General features: G+C 43.1%; 1 protein-coding gene across 3 annotated transcripts in view; it reads right to left on the reverse strand.

The window, feature by feature from the left end:
• Positions 1-21,916, reverse strand: part of LOC128693799 (putative mediator of RNA polymerase II transcription subunit 12) — a 369,550-nt gene that overhangs the window by 221,492 nt on the left and 126,142 nt on the right. For all 3 annotated transcript variants that reach the window (XM_070091239.1, XM_070091237.1, XM_070091238.1), the window contains exon 3: positions 6,576-6,711. In XM_070091239.1, the coding sequence (XP_069947340.1) occupies positions 6,576-6,711 (136 nt within the window). The remainder of the gene's footprint in view (positions 1-6,575; positions 6,712-21,916) is intronic.

Consider the following 21,916-nt stretch of genomic DNA (forward strand, 5'->3'; position numbering starts at 1 on the left):
CTTTCTTAGAACATAAGAACATAAGAAAGGAGGAACACTGCAGCAGGCCTGCTGGCCCATACTAGGCAGGTCCTTTACAATTCATCCCACTAACAAAACATTTGCCCAACCCAATTTTCAATGCCACCCAAGAAATAAGCTCTGATGTGAAAGTCCCACTCAAATCCAACCCCTCCCACTCATGTACTTATCCAACCTAGATTTGAAACTACCCAAAGTCCCAGCCTCAATAACCCAACTAGGTAGACTGTTCCACTCATCAACTACCCTATTTCCAAACCAATACTTTCCTATGTCCTTTCTAAATCTAAACTTATCTAATTTAAATCCATTACTGCGCGTTCTCTCTTGGAGAGACATCCTCAAGACCTTATTAATATCCCCTTTATTAATACCTATCTTCCACTTATACACTTCGATCAGGTCTCCCCTCATTCTTCGTCTAACAAGTGAATGTAACTTAAGAGTCTTCAATCTTTCTTCATAAGGAAGATTTCTGATGCTATGTATTAATTTAGTCATCCTACGCTGAATGTTTTCTAACGAATTTATGTCCATTTTGTAATACGGAGACCAGAACTGAGCTGCATAATCAAGGTGAGGCCTTACTAATGATGTATAAAGCTGCAGTATGACCTCTGGACTTCTGTTGCTTACACTTCTTGATATAAATCCCAGTAATCTATTTGCCTTATTACGTACGCTTAGGCATTGCTGTCTTGGTTTAAGGTTGCTGCTCACCATAACCCCCAAGTCCTTTTCGCAATCTGTATGGCTAAGTTCTACATCATATAATTTATAAGTACTAGGGTTATGGGCACTCCCAAGCTTCAGAACCTTGCATTTATCTACATTGAACTGCATCTGCCACTTTTCTGACCAAGAATAGAGTTTGTTTAAATCCTCCTGAAGTTCCCTAACATCTACGTTTGAATCAATTATCCTACCTATCTTTGTGTCATCGGCGAATTTGCTCATATCACTAGTAATTCCCTCATCAAGATCATTGATATATATTATAAACAACAACGGGCCCAAGACTGATCCCTGTGGAACGCCACTTGTCACAGATCCCCACTCGGACTTAACCCCATTTATGGACACTCTCTGCTTCCTGTCAGTGAGCCATGACTCGATCCACGAGAGCACTTTTCCCCCAATGCCATGAGCTGCCACTTTCTTTAACAGTCTATGGTGCGGAACTCTATCAAAAGCCTTACTAAAATCTAAGTAAATAATATCAAATTCTTTATTGTGGTCAACAGCCTCAAAAGCTTTACTGAAGAAAGTTAATAAATTAGTTAGACAAGACCGGCCTCTTGTGAATCCATGCTGAGTATCATTAATCAAGCTATGCTTATCGAGATGGCTTCTTATAATCTCAGCTATAATTGACTCTAGTAATTTGCCTACAATTGAGGTCAGGCTTATTGGGCGGTAATTTGACGGTAACGACTTGTCCCCTGTTTTAAAAATAGGAGTTACATTAGCCATCTTCCACATATCAGACACTACACCTGTTTGAAGAGATAAATTAAAAATATTAGTTAATGGTTCACAGAGTTCCATTTTGCATTCCTTAAGAACCCTTGAAAAAACCTCATCAGGACCCGGCGACTTATTTTGCTTCAGTCTGTCTATCTGCCTCACAACCATCTCACTAGTGACTGTGATGTTACATAATTTATTTTCTTCTAGCCCACTGTAAAAATTAATTACTGGAATATTGTTAGTGTCTTCCTGTGTAAAAACTGAGAGAAAATAATTATTTAAAATCAAGCACATTTCATTCTCATTGTCAGTAAGGTGCCCATAGTTATTTTTAAGGGGACCTATCTTATCTCTAACTTTTGTTCTATAGACCTGGAAAAAACTTTTTGGGTTAGTTTTAGAATCCCTGGCAACTTTAATTTCATAGTCCCTTTTAGCTTTTCTTATCCCCTTTTTAATGTCCCTCTTAATGTCAATATACTGATTCATAAGATGACCCTCACCTCTTTTGATACGCCTATAAATTCCTTTCTTATGCCCTAGTAGATATTTGAGCCTATTATTCATCCATTTTGGGTCATTTCTATTTGATCTAATTTCTTTATATGGGATAAACGCTCTTTGAGCAGCATGTATAGTGTTCAGAAAACTGTCATATTGATAGCTCTCTTCGTTACCCCAGTCAACAGATGATAAGTGTTCTCTAAGCCCATCGTAATCTGCTAAGCGAAAATCTGGGACTGTTACTGAGTTATCGCTACTATCGTACTTCCATTCAATGCTAAATGTAATTGATTTGTGGTCGCTAGCACCCAGTTCCTCTGTAATTTCTAAATTATTAACAAGGGATTCATTGTTTGCCATAACTAAGTCAAGCAGGTTATTTCCCCTTGTAGGTTCTGTCACAAACTGCTTCAAAAAACAATCCTGAAATACTTCTAAGAAGTCGTACGATTCTAAATTCCCAGTCAAGAAATTCCAATCAACATGACTAAAGTTAAAGTCTCCTAGAATTACTACATTATCGTGCCTTGTGGCCTTAACAATTTCCTCCCATAGTAGTGTCCCTTGGTCCCTATCTTGAATTGGCTCATGCTATGACAGGTTTTGACATGTTCAGGCAGTCTATTCCACTCTTTTAATGTAGTACAGAAAAAAGTATTTGATGCTTGACCACTTACTCTAGGTACTGCAAAGTTGTTCTTCCTTCACCTAGTTCTATAATTGTTTTGGTTCCCAGCCTTAACAAATTTCGTCTTCAACATTCAACATATCAGTTGTAATTCATCCTGGCTTATATGCTCTCTTGGACTCAGGTCCAGAATGAATCTCACCACTTTGTTCAGGGTGATTTGTAGCTTATCTTTCAGTTTTTCTGTTAAGGCAGAGTACCATGAAGAGCAAGAGTTGTCTATAATTCAATGTATGAGAGTTGGATATAGGGTTCTGCGAGTCTGGCATTCACTTTCTTTACAACATTGTTCCCTATTGGTTTTCCTGACATGCTTGGGTCAAAGGGGATTCCCAGATATTTCACCGAATTCACTGTAATAATAGGTTCCCTAATACAATTTATGTTTCGTGCCGAAGAGTATGGCTTCCGTTTTCCGGAGGTGTAGTGATAATTTGTTGTCTACCAACCACTTGCTACAGGACTCTAGTTCTAGTGATAGTACATTAGCAATGTTTTGTGGGTCTCTACCTGATACTAACAGAGTACTATCATCTGCGTACAGTAGTAGCTTATATTTGACACTGATAGGCATGTCACTCACATAGGAAGAGTAAAGAACCCAGAATACTACCTTGGGGAATCTCACATGTTATTGGCAAGGGTTCTGATTCTGTGTTGTTGATCTTGACAATTTGTTTCCTGTTGCTCAGGTAGGACTTAAACCATTCTACAGAACTTAAGTTCCGTATATTGTATGACGTTAAGTCACAGTCCAGTAATGAATCATGATGATGGTGACGGATTTGTCACCACAACGTTGATTATGCAAGCCTTTCATAATTCTGTCACTTGGCCCTTATTTCTGAGGTCCTACATTTATCGTCATTATTGTTAATGTTTACAAAGTCACGTTATGATATTCCACTAACTTAGTTTTATCATTGTCAATTTAACTTCATTTATTGTACCTGTAAATCAGTCATTTAATTTCATATTTTATAGTTTTGTCTCTGACGACGATGACAGAATCTGATGATGTAAACTTAAGAAACAAGTGCGCAACTTTTGTACTAAATAAAGTTGGTGTACAGGTATTCTGGTATTTATTACTATAAATAAAGTTGGTGTACAGGTATTCTGGTATTTATTACTATAAATAAAGTTGGTATACAAGTATTCTGGTATTTATTACTATAAATAAAGTTGGTATACAAGTATTCTGGTATTTATTACTATAAATAAAGTTGGTATACAAGTATTCTGGTACATATTACTATAAATAAAGTTGGTATACAGGTATTCTGGTATTTATTACTATAAATAAAGTTGGTGTACAGGTATTCTGGTATTTATTACTATAAATAAAGTTGGTGTACAGGTATTCTGGTATTTATTACTATAAATAAAGTTGGTGTACAGGTATTCTGGTATTTATTACTATAAATAAAGTGGGTATACAGGTATTCTGGTATTTATTACTATAAATAAAGTTGGTGTACAGGTATTCTGGTATTTATTACTATAAATAAAGTTGGTATACAGGTATTCTGGTATTTATTACTATAAATAAAGTTGGTATACAGGTATTCTGGTATTTATTACTATAAATAAAGTTGGTGTACAGGTATTCTGGTATTTATTACTATTAATAAAGTTGGTGTACAGGTATTCTGGTATTTATTACTATAAATAAAGATGGTGTACAGGTATTCTGGTATTTATTACTATAAATAAAGTTGGTGTACAGGTATTCTGGTATTTATTACTATAAATAAAGTTGGTATACAGGTATTCTGGTATTTATTACTATAAATAAAGTTGGTGTACAGGTATTCTGGTATTTATTACTATAAATAAAGATGGTGTACAGGTATTCTGGTATTTATTACTATAAATAAAGTTGGTGTACAGGTATTCTGGTATTTATTACTATAAATAAAGTTGGTATACAGGTATTCTGGTATTTATTACTATAAATAAAGTTGGTGTACAGGTATTCTGGTATTTATTACTATAAATAAAGATGGTGTACAGGTATTCTGGTATTTATTACTATAAATAAAGTTGGTGTACAGGTATTCTGGTATTTATTACTATAAATAAAGTTGGTATACAGGTATTCTGGTATTTATTACTATAAATAAAGTTGGTGTACAGGTATTCTGGTATTTATTACTATAAATAAAGTTGGTGTACAGGTATTCTGGTATTTATTACTATAAATAAAGTTGGTGTACAGGTATTCTGGTATTTATTACTATAAATAAAGTTGGTGTACAAGTATTCTGGTATTTATTACTATAAATAAAGTTGGTATACAGGTATTCTGGTATTTATCTTTAGGTAAATATTTTTGTGCCCGTGATTGTTGTGATGATTTTTTTGAATAATTAAAAATGTTACCATGACAAACCATCATTTGACCAAGTAAACTGTTAGTGTTCTGCACAATGATATTCAGGATAATTCACTTAATTATGTTACACTCTCAAGAGTCAATTAAAAGTGACTTAATTACGTTGAGTTTAACATAAAAATTTCCCCCAGGAATCACATAATGTTATAAACCAAATTACTGAATAAAATATCAGAGACTGAAAACTGAAACACTCTATTGAATTAACCTAATTAGATAATCATTCATTATTAATTTCAAGGCCAGCAGTAACAATCTGGTTGATCAGGCCCTGATCCACCGCGAGGTCTGGTCACAGACCGGGCCGCGGGGGCAATGACCCCCGGAAACCCTCTCCAGGTATACTCCAGGTATACTCCAGGTATACCCCAGGTATACTCCAGGTATACTCCAGGTATACTCCAGGTAAGGCAGCCGTTATTATTCAACATAATTAGTCTTTCTATAAAGTGTGCCAATTATCTTAATTCTCTACCCACTGTTTAATGCTTTAAAGAAATAAAAATGATCATTATCATTATCATAGCAGATGTGAAAGGTTACTTAATAATATTTACCACCATCTTCACTATCATACCAAATGTGAAAGATTACTTAACTATATTTACCATCATCTTCACTTCCTTCCCTCTTCCCCTACCGTCCCAGTGCCTACGACTATCTTCCCCTACCGTCCCAGTGCCTACGACTACCTTCCCCTACCGTCCCAGTGCCTACGACTACCTTCCCCTACCGTCCCAGTGCCTACGACTACCTTCCCCTACCGTCCCAGTGTCTACGACTACCTTCCCCTACCGTCCTAGTGCCTACGACTGCCTTCCCCTACCGTCCCAGTGCCTACGACTACCTTCCCCTACCGTCCCAGTGCCTACGACTACCTTCCCCTACCGTCCCAGTGCCTACGACTACCTTCCCCTACCGTCCCAGTGCCTACGACTACCTTCCCCTACCGTCCCAGTGCCTACGACTACCTTCCCCTACCGTCCCAGTGCCTACGACTACCTTCCCCTACCGTCCCAGTGCCTACGACTGTCTTCCCCTACCGTCCCAGTGCCTACGACTACCTTCCCCTACCGTCCCAGTGCCTACGACTACCTTCCCCTACCGTCCCAGTGCCTACGACTACCTTCCCCTACCGTCCCAGTGCCTACGACTACCTTCCCCTACCGTCCCAGTGCCTACGACTACCTTCCCCTACCGTCCCAGTGCCTACGACTATCTTCCCCTACCGTCCCAGTGCCTACGACTACCTTCCCCTACCGTCCCAGTGCCTACGACTACCTTCCCCTACCGCCCCAGTGCCTACGACTACCTTCCCCTACCGTCCCAGTGCCTACGACTACCTTCTCCTACCGTCCCAGTGCCTACGACTACCTTCCCCTACCGTCCCAGTGCCTACGACTACCTTCCCCTACCGTCCCAGTGCCTACGACTACCTTCCCCACCCTTACCCCTCTCCCTTACCCCCTCCCTTCCCCTCCCCTCCCATCTTACCTCTATTCTTCTGTTTGAGAGAGTCGACCTGGAGGTGTAGTCCTACCAGTAGGTTCTGATGGGTTAGTGTTAGTTCTGCCAGGTCGTGCTCCAGCTGCGCCGCCCTCGCCCACCCACCACACCCACAGCTCCTGTTCTGTGGGCAGCAGGTGCGATTGCTAGGTAGTGTTAATTGGAGGTGGTGGGTGGATGTTGTTGGTGGTGCTGGTGACAAGTTGTGGTAATGGTGGTGGTTGAAATGGTGATGTTGGGGGTGGTGGCTAGCAGTGGTAATATTAACGGGAGTTGATGGATGGTAGTGGTGGTGTTGGTATGAGGAGTTGGTGGTAGATGGTAGTGCTTGCGGTGGTGATGGTGGTGATAGTATAAATGAGTGGTGGGGAAGGGTAGAAGCTGCTTGTCAGGAATGGTAAAAGAAGGGGAAATAGCTCGTTGTTGTTCTTGTTTTTGCTTATGGCAGTAACTGTAAAATAATGTAGATTGTATAGACCACAGCTTGATGTAATTAGTTACGTAGCCCATAATGAGAGCCCGTGTGGTGCTATACATCATACACTCAGGTACCTTCACTCATTTACTCACGAACACAAACACAAGAGGTAAGAGGATACACTAGAGAAGCTAAACCTGACGACACTAGAGGACAGACCAGAGATGATATGGTTACAACGTATAAAATACTCAGATAAGTTGACAGGGTTGAAAGAGAGTCTATTTGAGAGGCGGGTCTCAGGAATGTTAGGAAATACTTGCTTAGCTTTAGAGTGTTCAGGAAGTGGAAGGACCTAGATAGCTAAGTGCTAGAGGCAGAATCTATACATAGTTTTAGGAATAGGTATGCCAGGACTCACGCAGCTAGAAGAGAGTAAAACCAGTAGAAGCCTGCAGAAAAGCGGAGCCAGAAGCTGTGACTCGAATCCTGCAGCCACAACACAAACAGTGAGTACACTCACACACACTCAATGGAAAGAACAGAATGAGCCCATGAATCACTCAGGTGCAGAAAAGTAAATGATGAAGGTGCCAGAGCAGAAGACTATAAAAGGCAAAAATTAGAGGAAAAGAGGAAAATGAGAAGAAGAAACAGCAACAAATATGAAGAGGTAAGAAGAAAGGCTCAACGACAGTTTGATAATGAGACCGAGTCAAAAGCCTAATCCGAGCCGAAGTTGCTACACAGTCACATCAATAGCAAGACAACAGTAACGGAAGGAAGGAGAAGAACTCACGAGGACTGAGCAGGAAGTCTGTAAGGAGGTTAGCAAGAAATTAAAGAAATTTTCTCAGAAGATATAGGGATGATATCAGAGAGCCAAAGAGGTAGAGTGTGCCAGCGAGTCCTGGATACAATACATACAACAAGAGAAGACGTGAGGAAACTATTGCGCGAGCATGATACCTCAAAAGCAACAGGACTACCTGATATCTCTCAGTGGGTCCTGAGAGGCCATGAAAACATTGTGTGAGCCACTAGCCACAGTCTTCAACAAGACAGTTACACAGGACAGCTCCTAGAGGTGTGGGAGACAGCAAATGTAGTCCCGTTAATTAAGATAGCGCACAGATAGGTAGCGATAAACTGTATACCGTGATATGGGTGGGATTAGAACTCATGGCAAGTGAGCCCTAAAATTTCTGGCCAGTGCATAAGCCACTGGCGCAGAAGTTGAACGACTCACTTGCCGTGAGTTCTAAGCCCACCCTTATCGTGGTTTTTGCAGTCGTGTTATTGCGATTTCATGACTCGTGAACTACATGCTGGTGTTGCTGACACGCATAGTATGCAAGGTTATGGAGAAAAATATCAGAAGAGTGGCTCAGTAGCTAGAAAGGAGTGGGTTCATAAGCAACAACCAGCACAGCCTTAGAGATGGTAAATCCTGTTTTTCAATCCTTTTGGAATTCAGTGACAACTTAGAATGAGGCATAAGAGAGAAGGATGGGTACATTGCATTCTTTTCAACTACAAACAGGTTTTTGACACAGTACCGTACAAGAACCGAGATAAAAGTTAAAGGAGCAAGCAAGAATGACAGTGGATCAAGGCTGACTTATCAACGAAATCTGTCCTAGAAGTGTCGGAATAGGCTTGTGTAAAGAGTTGACTTCCATTAACTTGGATCAGTATTAGGACCGGTACTATTTCTTGTATACGTGAATGACATTTCGTAAGGAACAGAGTCAGAATTATCCTTGTTCGTACATGTTGTGAAACTAATGAGTAAAATACAAACAGGTGAGGACCAGGAAAGACTACACAATGGACCTAGACAGCTACAGCTCTGGTCTGATAAAGGACTACTAGAATCTAAGCCTAACAAGTGCAAAGTTATGAGATTTGCAACTAAACCAGTCCCTGAGATAAGGAGTATGTGCTGTGAGAAGAGAGTAAGGGAGCCAGACCTGGTGACATTAGAGGAAATAAGGACAAAGTGTGAAATGTTAACGTACAAAACACTAATAGGGTGGGCACAGGTGGGATTTCAGAAAATATTTCTTCAGTCTTAAAATGGTCAGGAAGTTACACACACACACATACACATACATACATACATACATACCCCCCGGGGCCAGCTACCACGTGGTCTGAGCTTCGAATATACAGTAGAGTTACATGTGGAGAGGGAAGCAGGAAATGCAGGACGAATGAAGCCAAACTACAAGAGAGGGGATTACACACACAGGCATGAAGAATTTCCTGCACGGGGTTCAGTGGGACAGAGAACCTGCAGGGAAGTCAGTAAATGAAAAGATGGAATATGCGATAACAATGTGCAAGGAAGCTGAGGAGAGGTTTGTAGCCAAGGACAACAAAAATAACAAGAAGGCCAGGACGAACCCTTGGTTCACCCAAAGGTGTAGAGAGGCCAAAACTAAGTGTGCTAGGGAATGGAAGAAGTTATTCTATTTTTTTTATTAACACATCGGCCGATTCCCACCAAGGCAGGGTGGCCCCAAAAAGAAAAATTTTCAGAATCATTCACTCTATCACTGTCTTGCCAGAGGGGTGCTTTACACTACAGTTATAAAACTGCAACATTAACACCTCTCCTTCAGAGTGCAGCCACTGTACTTCCCATCTCCAGGACTCAAGTCCGGCCTGCCGGTTTCCCTGAATCCCTTCATAAATGTTACTTTACTCACACTCCAACAGCACGTCAAGTATTAAAAACCATTTGTCTCCCTTCACTCTTATCAAATACGCTCACGCATGCTTGCTGGAAGTTCAATCCCCTCGCACACAAAACCTCCTTTACCTCCTCCCTCCAACCTTTCCCAGGCCGACCCCTACCCCGCCTTCCCTCCACTACAGATTTATACACTCTCGAAGTCATTCTGTCTTGTTCCATTCTCTCTACATGTCCGAACAACCTCAACAACCCCTCCTCAGCCCTCTGGATAATAGTTTAGTAATCCCGCACCTTTTCCTAATTCCCAAACTACGAATTCTCTGCATTATATTCACACCACACATTGCCCTCAGACATGACATCTCCACTGCCTCCAGTCTTCTCCTCGTTGCAGCATTTATCACCCATGCTTCACACCCATATAGGAGTGTTGGTATAACTATACTCTCATACATTCCCCTTTTTGCTTCCACAGACACAGTTCTTTGTCTCCACAGAGTCGTAAGTGCACCACTCACCCTTTTCCCTTCATCAATTCTGTGATTCGCCTCATCCTTCATAAACCTATCTGCTGATATGTCCACTCCTAAATATCTGAACACATTCACCTCCTCCATACTTTCTCCCTCCAATGTGATACCCAGTCTTTCGTCACCTAATCTTTTTGTTATCCTCATCACCTTATTCTTTCCTATATTCACTTTAAAATTTTCTTCTTTTACATACCCTACCAAATTCATTCACCAACCTCTGCAACTTCTCTTCGGAATTTCCCAAAAGTACAGTGTCATCAGCAAAGAGCAACTGTGACAACTCTCACTTTGTGTTTGATTCTTTATCTTTAACTCCACACGTCTTGCCAAGACCCTCGCATTCACTTCTCTTACAACCCCATCTAAAATATGCACAGGTAAGAAGGGAGGCCCAACGTTAGTTTAGTTAGTTTAATATCTTTATTATGCACTCCATACCCATCCTGTGGGCGGTAGGAAAAAGATTACAGAGGTACATAAAGGGTCCAGGGACTGGACCCCAAAATTTTGAAAGCTGAACAAGTTACGAAGGTACTGAACTCCAGGTAGATCTGGTCACAATTATGACCAATTTACAATGGTAATGAACCATCTACACCTCTATACATGGTTACAATCATGAACAAATTACAAACAAATGAGCCATTCACAGGCCCAGCGACAATACAAAACTGATATAGCAGTGAAAGCCAGATTTGACCCGAAGCTGTTGTACAGCCACATTAGGAGCCACATTAGGAGGAAAACAACTTTCAAGGACCAGGTAATCAGGCTGAAGAATCAGGCTGGAAGAAAGGAGGGAAGATCACAAGAAACGACTGAGAAGTATGTGAGGAGCTCAACATAAAATTCAAAGAAGAGTTCACAGAGGCGACAGAAAGGACTCCAGAAAGATGGAGAGGTGGGGTACACCATCAAGTGTTGGACACAATACATACAACCGAAGAAGAAGTGAAGAGGCTGCTAAGTGAGCTATTTACATCAAAGGTGATGCGGCCGGATAACATGGGTCCTGAGAGAGGGAGCACAGGCGCTACGTTTACCACTAACAACAATCTTCAACACATCTATCGGAACAGTGCTACTGCCTGAGGTATGGAAGACAGCAAATGTAATCCCAATTTTTAAAAAGGGAGACAGACACGAAGCATTAAACTACAGACCTGTGTCACTGACATGTATACTATGCAAAGTCATGAAGAAGATTATCAGGAGAAGAGTGGTGGAGCACCTAGAAAGGAATGAGCATATCGACGACAACCAGGACGGTTTCAGGGACTGGAAATCATGTGTCACAAACCTACTGGAGCTCGATGACAGGTTGACAGAGGTAAGACAAGAGAGAGATTGCGGTGGGTAGATTCCCTTTCCTTGGACTGTAAAAGGGCTTTTGACACAGTTCCATACAAGAGTTTAATGCAAAAGCTGGAGGACCAGACAGGTATAACAGGGAAGGCACTGCAATGGATCAGGGAATGCCTGTCGGGAAGACATCAGCAAGTCATTGTACGTGACGAGATGTCAGAGTGGGCGCCTGTGACGAGCGAGGTTCCACAGGGGTCAGTCCTAGGACCGGTGCTATTTCTGGTATATGTGAACGGCATGAAAGATGGAATAGACTCAGAATTGTCCCTTTTTGCAAATGACATGAAGTTAATGAGAGGAATTCAGTCGAACGAGGACCAGGCAGAACTACAAAGGGATCTGGACAGCTGCAAGCCTGGTCCAGAAACTGGCTTCTGGAGTTCAACCCCACCAAGTGCAAAGTCATGGAGGCTTGGGAAGGACAGAGAAGACAGCGGACGAAGTACAGTCTAGGGGGCCAGAGACTGCAAACCTCACTCAAGGAAATGGATCTTGGGGTGAGTATAACACCGGGCACATCTCCTCAGTGCAAAGGTTTGCAACAAGACTAGTCCCTGAGCTAAGGGGCCTGTCCTACGACTAGAGATTAAGGACATCGACCTGACGACACTGGAGGACAGGAGAGAGAGGAGGGGACATGATAACGACATAAAATACTGAGAGGAATCAACAAGGTGGACAGATACAGGATATTCCAGAGACGGGACACAGCAACAACTGGAAGCTGAAGACTCAGATGAATCACAGGGATGTTAGGAAGTATTTTTTCAGTCACAGGGTTATCAGAAAATGGAATAGTCTGGGAAGTGATGTAGTGGAGGCAGGATCCATACATAGATTTAAGAAGAGGTATGATCAAGCTCATGGAGCAGCGAGAGTGACTTAGTAGCGACCAGTGAAGAGGCGGGGCAAGGGGCTGTGAATCGACCCCTGCAACCACAACTTGGTAAGTACAACTAGGTGAGTACCACTGTAGCAAACTTGTGACTGCCAGTTGTAGGATTTGTTTTCAGGAAGCTCGACTGCAGACGTTTCGCAGAAGAATAGTTCCAGAGCAAATGGTAAGGATCTAAACCGGATTTTATTAGCGAACAAAAGAAATAATTAAACATAAAATCAACATACAAAATACTGAGAGCAATTGATTAGGTGGACAAGGATAGGCTGTTGGAGAGGCGAGAAACAAGTATACGAGGCACAGCTGGAAGTTAAAGACACAGATGAGTCACATATATGTTAGAAATAATTCTTCAGCCTCAGAGTGATAAAAAAGTGGAATATATGAAGTATAGAAGCAGGATCCACACATAGATTTATAAAACACACCCGAACACACACACACACACACACACACACACACACACACACACACACACACACACACACACACACACACACACACACACACACACACACTGCAAGAAGGCGTTTGACACAGTTCCACACAAGAGATTGGTGCAAAAACTGGAGGACCAAGCAGGGATAACAGGGAAGGCACTACAATGGATCAGGGAATACTTGTCAGGAAGACAGCAGCGAGTCATGGTACGTGGCGAGGTGTCAGAGTGGGCACCTGTGACCAGCGGGGTCCCGCAGGGGTCAGTCCTAGGACCAGTGCTGTTTCTGGTATTTGTGAACGACATGACGGAAGGAATAGACTCTGAGGTGTCCCTGTTTGCAGATGACGTGAAGTTGATGAGAAGAATTCACTCGATCGAAGACCAGGCAGAACTACAAAGGGATCTGGACAGGCTGCAGACCTGGTCCAGCAATTGGCTCCTGGAGTTCAATCCCACCAAGTGCAAAGTCATGAAGATTGGGGAAGGGCAAAGAAGGCCGCAGACGGAGTACAGTCTAGGGGGTCAGAGACTACAAACCTCACTCAAGGAAAAAGATCTTGGGGTGAGTATAACACAAGGCACATCTCCTGAAGCGCACATCAACCAAATAACTGCTGCAGCATATGGGCGCCTAGCAAACCTCAGAACAGCATTCCGACATCTTAATAAGGAATCATTCAGGACCCTGTACACCGTGTATGTTAGGCCCATATTGGAGTATGCGGCACCAGTTTGGAACCCACACCTAGCCCAAGCACGTGAAGAAACTAGAGAAAGTGCAAAGGTTTGCAACAAGACTAGTCCCAGAGCTAAGAGGTATGTCCTACGAGGAGAGGTTAAGGGAAATCAACCTGACGACACTGGAGAACAGGAGAGATAGGGGGGACATGATAACGCAGGTAGAAAGAAAGGAGATTGAGAACATCATCACGGAAATAGGTGAAGAAGACATGGACGAGATTGTAAATTTTCAGAGAATAGGGGGGTACTTCAAGGGGAGAAAACGACCGATCAAGCTGATTCTCAGTACAGAAACAGTAGGGAACAGGATCCTCCAAGAGAAACTACGGTTGAAATGGTCGGGAGGGTACAAGAGGGTGTTCCTAGACAGAGACAGAACACAAACAGAACGACAGCAGCTGAGAGAGAGGACAAAAAAGCGAAAGGAGCTAGGAAAGGAGGCAAGGATGGAACCAGCAGAGGTCAATCAGAGCAGGACAGAGCAGCAAGGGCAAGCACACACAGAACTATCCTCAGAACCCCACAACCTATCACACCATCCCAACACAAACTACAATCCATACTCACAGCTTCCACCCAACACCCAGCTATAGAATCCCACAGTATGCTACCAGGTCTCCCACCCTCACAGGCCCCCCAAACCACAGTGTTGGATAGGAAACTGAAGGTATGGTACACAAACGCTGATGGAATAACAAATAAGTGGGAGGAGTGGTACGACAGAGTCAAAGAGGCATCACCGGATATCATAGCTCTCACAGAAATCAACCTTACATGTATGATAACAGATGCCATCTTTCCAACGGGATACCAGATCCTGAGGAAAGACAGAGGGAACAGGGGGGTGGAAGAGTGGCACTGCTGATCAAAAACCGATGGGAATTTTGGTGAGCTGGAAAGAGGAGACAGTGGAGAAACAAGCGATTACATAGCGGGAATGCTTCACTCTGGAGGTCCCAAGGTGGTAATTGCAGTGATGTATAACCCACCACAGAACAGCAGGAGGCCAAGAGTATAACGAGAGCAATAGAGCAATGGTTGACACACTGGCTGCAGTGGCCAGAAGAGCTCATGCATGCAGGGCAAAGCTCCTGATCATGGGTGACTTTAACCACAAGGAGAATGATTGAGAGAACTTGAAGCCACATGGGGGCCAAGATACATGGAGGGCTAAGATGATGGAGGTGGTACTAGAAAACTTCATGTACCAACACGTAAGGGCCAATACAAGAGAGAGAGGAAAGGATGAACCAGCAAGACTGGACCTAGCATTCACCTTGAGTAGTGCAGATATTGAGGACATCACATATGAAAGACCCCTTGGGACCAGCGATTGAATACACAGTAGAGCTACAAGTGGAGGGGAAAGCAGGAAGGCCAGGACGAATGAAGCCAAACTACAAGAAAGGGGACTACACGGGAATGAGGAGCTTCCTGAATGGGGTTCAATGGGACGGAGAACTGACAGGAAAGCCACTTAATAAGATGATGGAATATGTAGCAACAATGTGCAAGGAGGCTGAGGAGAGGTTTGTACCCAAGAGTAACAGGAATAATGAAAAAGCCAGGATGAGCCCTTGGTTCACCCAAAGGTGCAGGGAGGCATAAACCAAGTGTGCTAGGGAATGGAAGAAATATAGAAGGCAAAGGACCCAGGAGAATAAGGAGAGCAGTCGTAGAGCCAGAAATGAATATGCACAGATAATAAGGGAGGCCCAACGACAATATGAAAACGACATAGCAGCGAAAACCAAATCTGACCCGAAGCTGTTATACAGCCACATCAGGAGGAAAACAACAGTCAAGGACAAGGTAATCAGGCTAAGGAAAGAAGGAGGAGAGACAACAAGAAATGACCATGAAGTATGTGAGGAACTCAACAAGAGATTCAAAGTAGTGTTCACAGAGGAGACAGAAGGGGCTCCAGAAAGACGGAGAGGTGGAACACACCACCAAGTGCTGGACACAGTGCACACAACCGAGGAAGAAGTGAAGAGGCTTCTGAGTGAGCTAGATACCTCAAAGGCAATGGGGCCGGATAACATCTCTCCATGGGTCCTGAGAGAGGGAGAAGAGGCACTATGTGTATCCCTACAATAATATTCAATACATCTATCGAAACAGGGAGATTGCCTGACGCATGGAAGACAGCAAATGTAGTCCTAATCTTTAAAAAAGGAGAAAGACATGAAGCACTATACTACAGACCAGTGTCACTGACATGTATAGTATGTTAGGTAAGACACATATGCAACATATGCAACATATGTGTCTTACCTAACAATCTGTCGGTATTTTATACCATTTTAATGTTCATGTATAGTATGCAAAGTCATGGAGAAGATTATCAGGAAAAGAGTGGTGGAACACCTAGAAAGGAATGATCTCATCAACAGCAGCCAACATGGTTTCAGGGACGGGAAATCCTGGGTCACAAACCTACTGGAGTTCTATGACATGGTGACAGCAGTAAGACAAGAGAGAGAGGGGTGGGTGGATTGCATTTTCTTGGAATGCAAGAAGGCGTTTGACACAGTTCCACACAAGAGATTAGTGCAAAAACTGGAGGACCAAGCAGGGATAACAGGGAAAGCACTACAATGGATCAAGGAATACTTGTCAGGAAGACAGCAGCGAGCCATGGTACGTGGCGAGGTGTCAGAGTGGGCACCTGTGACCAGCGGGGTCCCACAGGGGTCAATCCTAGGACCAGTGCTGTTTCTGGTATTTGTGAACGGCATGACGGAAGGAATAGACTCCGAAGTGTCCCTGTTTGCAGATGACGTGAAGATGATGAGAAGAATTCAATCGATCGAAGACCAGGCAGATCTACATAGGGATCTGGACAGGCTGCAGACCTGGTCCGGCAATTGGCTCCTGGAGTTCAACCCCACCGAGTGCAAAGTCATGAAGATTGGGGAAGGACAAAGAAGACCGCAGACGGAGTACAGTCTAGTGGGCCAGAGACTTCAAACCTCGCTCAAGGAAAAAGATCTTGGGGTGAGTATAACACCAGGCACATCTCCTGAAGCGCTCATCAACCAAATAACTGCTGCAGCATATGGGCGCCTAGCAAACCTCAGAACAGCATTCCGACATCTTAATAAGGAATCGTTCAGGACCCTGTACACCGTCTACGTTAGGCCCATATTGGAGTATGCGGCACCAGTTTGGAACCCACACCTAGCCAAGCACGTAAATAAAGTAGAGAAAGTGCAAAGGTTTGCAACAAGACTAGTCCCAGAGCTAAGAAGTATGTCCTACGAGGAGAGGTTAAGGGAAATCAACCTGACGACACTGGAGGACAGGAGAGATAGGGGGGACATGATAACAACATACAAAATACTGAGAGGAATTGACAAGGTGGACAAAGACAGGATGTTCCAGAGATGGGACACAGCAACAAGTGGACACAGTTGGAAGTTGAATACATAGATGAATCACAGGGATGTTAGGAAGTATTTCTTCAGCCACAGAGTAGTCAGGAAGTGGAATAGTTTGGAAAGTGATGTAGTGGAGGCAGGATCCATACATAGTTTTAAGCAGAGGTATGATAAAGCTCACGGTTCACGGAGAGTGACCTAGTAGCGACCAGTGAAGAGGCGGGGCCAGGAGCTAGGACTCGACCCCTACAACCTCAACTAGGTGAGTACAACTAGGTGAGTACACACACACATCGGCCTGACGACACTGGAGGACAGGAGGGTCAGGGGAGAAATGATAACGACATATAAAATCCTGCGAGGAATTATCATGGTGGACAAAGACGGGATGTTCCAAAAATGGGACACAGAAACAAGGGGTCACAATTGGAAGTTGAAGACTCAGATGAATCAAAGGGATTTTAGAAAGTATTTCATCAGTCACAGCGTTTCCAGGAAGTGGAATAGCCTAGAAAGCGACGTAGTGGAGGCAGGAACCTTACATAGCTTTAAGGCGAGATTTGATAAAGCTCATGGAGCAGGGAGAGGGAGGACCTAGTAGCAAACTGTGAAGAGTCGGGGCCAGGAGCTATGAATCGACCCCTGCAACCACAAATAGGTGAATACACACACACACACACACCACACAGCAGGATACATGTCTGTCGACAAGTGCTTTTGACAACTGACTCAAAGGTAACTAACACGCATGCACGCTCACACACACACACACACACACACACACACACACACACACACACACACGAGAAGGAACTAAAACACATCAGAGGATGCAATGGGAGTCACAGTGGGCGGTGGAAAGGGAGAGATCTGTGTTTGTCTATGGGCTAGACGAAGCTAAAGGGGAAACTTATGATGAAAGAAAGCAGGAGGAGAAAAAAGCGATTGAAGACATCATGAAGGTGATAGGCGAGGGAAACATGGCCCAGGTGACAAATTTTCAGAGAATCGGGTGGTTCACAAAGAAAAGGAATCGGCCTCTCAAAGTAATTTTCAAGGCAGAATCAACCCGAACCATGATCCTGCAGGAGAAAGCACGGCTGAGAGGCAAGCAGGAGTTCCGGAGTGTGTACCTCGATCGAGACAGAACACAGGACGAAAGGAAGGCGATGAAAGAGAAAGTTCAAAAACCAAAGGAGAAATGGGAGGAAATGAAAAAGGAGAGCAGAATAACCCAGGATCAAATGGAAGGACAAGCACACCCCCCAGAAACACCTGCAGAAGGACTCTAGCCACGACACCCCCCAAGGCAACTGAACAATCCAAACCAACCATCACACACCGATCCCTCTGTTCCCACCCCCCACACCACAGTTACAGTATTAGAACAGAAGTTGAAGGTTTGGTACACAAATGCAGATGGATTAACGAATAAACATGAGGAATGGCAAGAAAGAATCAATGAGAAGTCCCCAGACATCATAGCAGTTACAGAAACAAAACTCACGGAGACAATAACAGATGCAATCTTCCCACTAGGAGACCAGATCGTGAGGAAAGATAGAAGGGGCAGAGGGGGAGGTGGGGTTGCTCTGCTAGTAAAAAAACAGATGGAAATTCGAGAAAATGGAAGGCATAGATGAGACGGGAGGAAGAGACTACATATTAGGTACACTTCAGTCTGAGGAACACAAAGTGATCATTGCAGTGATGTATAATCCACCACAGAACTGCAGGAGGCCAAGAGAGGAATATGAAGAGAGCAACAGAGCAATGGTGGACACACTTGCTGAGGTGGCAAGAAGAGCTCACTCCAGCAGAGCAAAGTTGCTGGTTATGGGGGATTTCAACCACAGGGAGATTGACTGGGAAAACCTGGAGCCACATGGGGGTCCCGAAACATGGAGAGCCAGGATGTTGGACGTGGTGCTGGAAAACCTCGTGCACCAACATGTTAAGGACATGTAAAGTAAAAGGACACAAGTGCAACTAATGTGACATTTTATTGTGGCAACGTTTCGCTCTCCAGGAGCTTTATCAAGCCATTACAAACAATACATGGACACAGAGGGTATATAAAGACTCAGAGTGAGGTGCAATACTAGTGAGGTACCATTTCGATGTTCATTAGTGGTAGTAGTAGTAGTAGTAGTAGTAGTGACAAAAGTAATACAATATGATAGAGCAATTAATTCGTACATGAGTAAAAGGATATAAAAGCTATTACTTGGGTAACATAAAAATAGGTTGGACAAATATAGACTGGAAAGAGGCAGCTTGTTTCAGTGTTCACTCTCTGTAATGTGCTTTGTGTAGTATAACAGGAGAGACTATGTGATGGCAGGGTTTACTGTTTTCAGGAGGATTCTTGCTAAGACTTCGGAGATGGTGAAGCTGCCGTTGTTTTGTTTAATTGTATTCGAAACAGCGATCAGTGCTGATTTGAGGCACTTGCGTCTGCGGAAATTAGTTTCTTTGATCACTAATTGGGCGTCTCTGAATTTCATGAGATGATTGGTGGAATTTCGGTGTTGTACACAGGCGTTGTTCAAGTTATCTTTCCTACATGCGTAAATGTGTTCAATGAGGCGGGTGTCGAGGTTTCTTGCTGTTTCACCTACGTAAATCTTGTCACAGCCTCCACAGGGTATAGTGTAAACTCCTGCATTGATTGGTTCGTGGTGCTTGGATTTTGTCCTGGTTAGATCCTTTATTGAAGCGCTAGAAGCGATGGCGACTCTGGTGTTAGCTTGTGAAAGTACTTTTGAGACGTTCAGTGCAACCTGGCTGTTGGGAAGAATTATAACTTTGTTGGGAGTGGTGTTGATGCGTGGAGAATTAATGATCTGAAGAGCTCTTTTCTTGCAGTCTTTGATGAAAAAAGAAGGAAAATGTAACTCAGTGAATGTTTGGTGAATGTATGTACATTCTTCGTCAAGAAACTCAGAACTACAAATTCGGTATGCTCTTAGGAATAACCCGATGATGATGCCTCTTTTGGTCTTGGTATCTTGACTGGAATAGAAGTGTGTGAGATCATTTTTATTGGTGGGTTTCCGATAAACTTGAAATCTTAGGTTGTTGTCTACTTTGTGAATGAGGATGTCGAGGAAAGGTAGCTTGTCATTGGACTCTTCTAGTGTAAACTGGATCGCCGGTTCAACTGCGTTGAGCCTTGCCTGAAGATCCCGTACATCAAAACGTTTGGGAGTTATTACGAGGACATCGTCCACGTAACGTAACCAAGTGACGCTTGAAGGGATGATGTTGGCGAAGTGTTCGGACTCTAGGTGTTCCATGTATAAGTTGGCTAGGACGGCACTGATGGGGGACCCCATTCCCATGCCGTAGGTTTGTTTGTAGAGCTTGTTATTGAAAGAAAAACAGTTGAAATTAACACAGAGTTCAATCAAGTCAACAAAATCTCCGGGAGGTAGAGGAAGATTAAGGTCCTGATTGACTTTACGTCGTGGATGGCTTTTTTAGTAGGTACTTTTGTGAAGAGGGAAGTCACATCCAAACTGCTTAGTTTCTTGTTACGGATGGAGAGGTTACGGATGCGGTTGAGAAGGTCGCCTGAGTGTTTAAGATGAGCTGGGCTGATGGTCCCCAGAAGGCAGGAAAGATGTTTGGCAAGAACTCCGGCTAGTTTGTGTGGAGCACTGCCTATTCCTGACGTGATTGGTCTGAGAGGAATATTGTGTTTATGGGTCTTGGGTAAACCATACCCATAAACACAATATTCCTCTCAGCCGGAGTTCTTGCCAAACATCTTTCCTGCCTTCTGGGGACCAAGACCAAAAGAGGCATCATCATCGGGTTTTTCCTAAGAGCATACCGAATTTGTAGTCTTGAGTTTCTTGACGAGGAATGTACATACATTCACCAAACATTCACTGAGTTACATTTTCATTCATTTTTTATCAAAGACTGCAAGAAAAGAGCTCTTCAGATCATTAATTCTTCACGCATCAACACCACTCCCAACAAAGTTATAATTCTTCCCAACAGCCAGGTTGCACTGAACGTCTCAAAAGTACTTTCACAAGCTAACACCAAAGTCGCCATCGCTTCTAGCACTTCAATAAAGGATCTAACCAGGACAAAATCCAAGCACCACGAACCAGTCAATGCAGGAGTTTACACTATACCCTGTGGAGGCTGTGACAAGATTTACGTAGATGAAACAGCAAGAAACCTCGACACCCGCTTCATTGAACACATTTACGCATGTAGGAAAGATAACTTGAACAACGCCTGTGTACAACACCGAAATTCCACCAATCATCTCATGAAATTCAGAGACGCCCAATTAGTGATCAAAGAAACTAATTTCCGCAGACGCAAGTGCCTCGAATCGGCACTAATCGCTGTTTCGAATACAATTAAACAAAACAACGGCAGCTTCACCATCTCTGAAGTCTTAGCAAGAATCCTCCTGAAAACAGAAAACCCTGCCATCACATAGTCTCTCCTGTTATACTACACAAAGCACATTACAGAGAGTGAACACTGAAACAAGCTGCCTCTTTCCAGTCTATATTTGTCCAACCTATTTTTATGTTACCCAAGTAATAGCTTTTATATCCTTTCACTCATGTACGAATTAATTGCTCTACCATATTGTATTACTTTTGTCACTACTACTACTACTACCACTAGTGAACATCGAAATGGTACCTCACTAGTATTGCACCTCACTCTGAGCCTTTATATACCCTCTGTGTCCATGTATTGTTTGTAATGGCTTGATAAAGCTCCTGGAGAGCGAAACGTTGCCACAATAAAATGTCACATTAGTTGCACTTGTGTCGGTAATTCTACCAACTTTATTACAATGTTAAGGAC

The sequence above is a fragment of the Cherax quadricarinatus genome, chromosome 34 (assembly GCF_038502225.1).
Source record: "Cherax quadricarinatus isolate ZL_2023a chromosome 34, ASM3850222v1, whole genome shotgun sequence".
NCBI lineage: Eukaryota > Metazoa > Arthropoda > Malacostraca > Decapoda > Parastacidae > Cherax > Cherax quadricarinatus.